The sequence below is a fragment of the Pseudochaenichthys georgianus genome, chromosome 16 (genome assembly GCF_902827115.2).
Source record: "Pseudochaenichthys georgianus chromosome 16, fPseGeo1.2, whole genome shotgun sequence".
Lineage (NCBI taxonomy): Eukaryota > Metazoa > Chordata > Actinopteri > Perciformes > Channichthyidae > Pseudochaenichthys > Pseudochaenichthys georgianus.
Genome location: NC_047518.2, coordinates 47,828,026 through 47,831,751, shown reverse-complemented (window position 1 = coordinate 47,831,751; position 3,726 = coordinate 47,828,026). Strand labels below are relative to the sequence as shown.

The 3,726-nt window shown below is 40.8% G+C and overlaps 1 protein-coding gene across 1 annotated transcript; it reads right to left on the bottom strand.

Annotated features, from left to right (window-relative positions):
- Nucleotides 1-643: 643 nt before the first annotated feature.
- Nucleotides 644-3,296, bottom strand: LOC117460753 (zinc finger protein 271-like). Its single transcript, XM_034102290.2, has one exon. The coding sequence runs from the start codon at nucleotides 3,074-3,076 to the stop codon at nucleotides 1,652-1,654; it is 1,425 nt and encodes a 474-aa protein (XP_033958181.2). The 5' UTR covers nucleotides 3,077-3,296; the 3' UTR covers nucleotides 644-1,651.
- Nucleotides 3,297-3,726: the final 430 nt, after the last annotated feature.

Here is a 3,726-nt window from a genome sequence, read left to right as displayed (position 1 = left end):
TTGCATGCATTTGGAGCCGATTTGGGCAGAATCCAGCAGAGGGGATCGTGCTGTTCATCCTATGTCATCTATATGTAAAGACAACAGTCTAAATATTTAAGATAAAGCTGTGAAACGATCTAAATAATTGGCCGCAAACATTTAAGGTTTTTTTAATGCATAAAAGGGTACATGTTGAGATAGGAAGTTCTAATATCTTAAGAGAAGAGCTTGAATATTAAAAAATACAAACTCTTTTGGCTCCTTCCTGTCTGGGTCTTTCTTGGCTTTGCTATCTTCTAGCTCTATTCAGGTTTTTGGAGTTTTTTTCTAGCTCTATCCCTGATCATTTTCAGAGCCTGAAGGCTCTATGCAGACCATCTTCTGGTTCTCCTCTGGATCCATCCACTATCTCTTGTCTCTGTCCAGTCAATTACACTTGTGTTACTGGAGCAGGTAAAGCATACAACAGATACTTTCAGCATTATCGGAGCACGCAGTGGAAGCTTGGATGAAACACAGCGGACTTCTAAACAATGAACACCCGCAACTTGGAAGAAATAAAGTTGGGTGTTATGCGTTCTAATATTGCAATGCAAACCCATGATGTAATGACAGTAATCCAGAATAATTGAGTCATTGAATGCTCATTTCAGTAGATTTAATCAAACAAAACACAAACATATTGGACATGGCCTCAAGACTGTAACCTCTTCACATTCTGTTGAAATAGTCAATTACTAGCCTTATCTCACACATTGCTGTTTTGAATCTCTAATATGTGGATGACAGTTGAACTGCATGATGTAACATGTATGCCATCTGCTGGAAAGAAGACGTATCGCTCTGTTGGTGTTGTTTAGACAACAAAAACAGAGTGAAGCTCTCATTTCATCAACAATCTTTGAGTACAGACACCGTCCTGCAGAGAGCACACAACCCAACAGCACGTTGTTGGTCGAGCATCACTTTACTAAACGTTTGCATTAAGACACTAAGACTAGCTGGTCCCTTGTAAAGGTGAGTCCATCTTAAATGAGCAGTGGGTGTTCAGCAGGTGAAAGGCAGGACACGGGAACTTGGTCCTGAGGAGATGTAATGTGTGTCCTATTATACACACATGCATTTCCAAACATTTGGACTACCTATGTTGCAAATGTATTATCTTTTCAATTTACACACGGCATCTATTGCACGTCTGTCCGTCCTGGGAGAGGGATCCCTCCTCTGTTGCTCTCCCCGAGGTTTCTCCCATTTTTCCCTTTAAACTGGGTTTTCTTCGGAAGTGTTTCCTTGTACGATGTGAGGGTCTAAGGACAGAGGGTGTCGTATTGTCCTACTGATATTCTGTACACACTGTGAAGACCACTGAGACAAATGTAACATTTGTGATATTGGGCTATATAAATAAACATTGATTGATTGATTGATTGATTGATTGATGTAACGATTATTAAACAAGAAATAGTCTCAAGGGGTGGAAGAAATGAACATTTTTGATTATTAGCGAATCGGTTGCAGGTGGGTGAAAACAGGCTTAAGGAGTAACGTATTACATGTTACGGCATTAGGGCATCGGTATACAAAATAGACAAATGTATTCCCTTACCAACACACTTGGTCTTTTTAAACGATTACGCCATTTAAATATGTTTTCACAAACTTTGCAGATCTATTTTTCCTCTCTTGTGTGGATTCTCATGTGTGACTTTAAACTTCCACTCTGTGAAAAAGCTTTCTTACAGACTGTACAGGTGAATGGTTTCTCTCCTGTGTGGATTCTCATGTGTTCCTTTAAACTTCCATTCTGTGAAAAAGCTTTCTTACAGATTGAGCAGCTGTGTGGTTTCTCTCCTGTGTGGAATCTCATGTGTAGCTTTAAATGTCCACTCCGTGAAAAAGCTTTCTTACAGACTGTACAGGTGAATGGTTTCTCTCCTGTGTGGATTCTCATGTGTTCCTTTAAACTTCCACTCTGTGAAAAAACTTTCTTACAGACTGAGCAGCTGTGTGGTTTCTCTCCTGTGTGGTTTCTCATGTGTTCCTTTAAACTTCCACTCTGTGAAAAAGCTTTCTTACAGACTGTACAGGTGAATGGTTTCTCTCCTGTGTGGATTCTCATGTGTGACTTTAAACTTACACTATGTGAAAAAGATTTCTTACAGACTGTACAGGTGAATGGTTTCTCTCCTGTGTGGATTCTCATGTGTGACTTTAAACTCACACTATGTGAAAAACTTTTCTTACAGACTGAGCAGCTGAATGGTTTCTCTCCTGTGTGGATTCTCATGTGTGACTTTAAACTTACACTATGTGAAAAAGATTTCTTACAGACTGTACAGGTGAATGGTTTCTCTCCTGTGTGGATTCTCATGTGTGACTTTAAACTTCCACTCTGTGAAAAAGCTTTCTTACAGACTGTGCAGGTGAATGGTTTATCTCCTGTGTGGATTCTCATGTGGTCCTTTAAACTTCCACTCTCTGATAAAGCTTTCTTACAGACTGTGCAGGTGAATGGTTCCTCTCCTGTGTGGATTCTCATGTGTGTCTTTAAACTTACACTATGTGAAAAAGATTTCTTACAGACTGTACAGGTGAATGGTTTCTCTCCTGTGTGGATTCTCATGTGTGACTTTAAACTTCCACTATGTGAAAAAGATTTCTTACAGACTGTACAGGTGAATGGTTTCTCTCCTGTGTGGATTCTCATGTGTGACTTTAAACTTCCACTCTGTGAAAAAGCTTTCTTACAGACTGAGCAGCTGAATGGTTTCTTTTCAGCACTATGTTGTGGATCACTGACATATTCATGTCTATTTTTCAATGAGTTTGAGCCTGATGCAGGTTCTCTGGTCTCTTTCCAATCAGCACTGTCTTCAGTGTCAGGTCCAGAAGAGTCTTCAGTGTCAGGTCCAGAAGAGTCTCCAGTGTCAGGTTCAGAAGAGTCTCTAGTGTCAGGTTCAGAAGAGTCTCCAGTGTCAGGTTCAGAAGAGTCTTCAGTGTGGTCCTCAGTCTTTGGTTGCAAACTGCTCTCTGGATCTGAGTTCCTGGCTGGTTCTGGTCCTAGACAGTCATCTCCATCAGCTTCTGTTTCCATGTGTTCAGTTTGTCTTTGATGAGGCTGAGAGGACTGAGGTTTCTCTTCATCATCTTCACTCTTCACAGGGTCAGGAGTGAAAGTGGACTTGGTGATATCAGCCTCCCCCAGCTCCTGAAGCTGCTCTCCCTCCTGTTCCTGCTTAATGTGTGGGGGGGGCTCTGGGTCCTCCTGGTCCAGACTGGTGCTCCACTCCTGCTGGTCAGGGAGAAGCTCTTCTTTAACCACCACCAGCTGCTGGACATCTGCAGGAAACAGGAAACAGGAAACACAGTCAGAACAAACTGTTAAGTGTTAGCATTTAAAAATCTCATCACCATTACAATGGGAGACATTTTGCAGCCCTAATTAATGCCTTTGTTTTTATATTTTCACATTATCTTTCTTAGTCCCACCTATTGTGTATTTCTGTTGGCTCAAGTCACCTCATGTAGCCCAGCCCCTTTCCACTTCCAGTTCAAAATGTAAAAGGTTTATTCTTCTGGCGTAGCACTAGCCGCAATGTAAACAAGGAATTGTATTTGGGATTGTTCACAGATACACTACGCCTACAGTATAGAATGAAAATACTGTTACAAATTAAAATCCTGCATTCAAACCTTATTTAAGTAAAAGTATGCAAGTATTAACAGAACATTTGACCTGCTAAA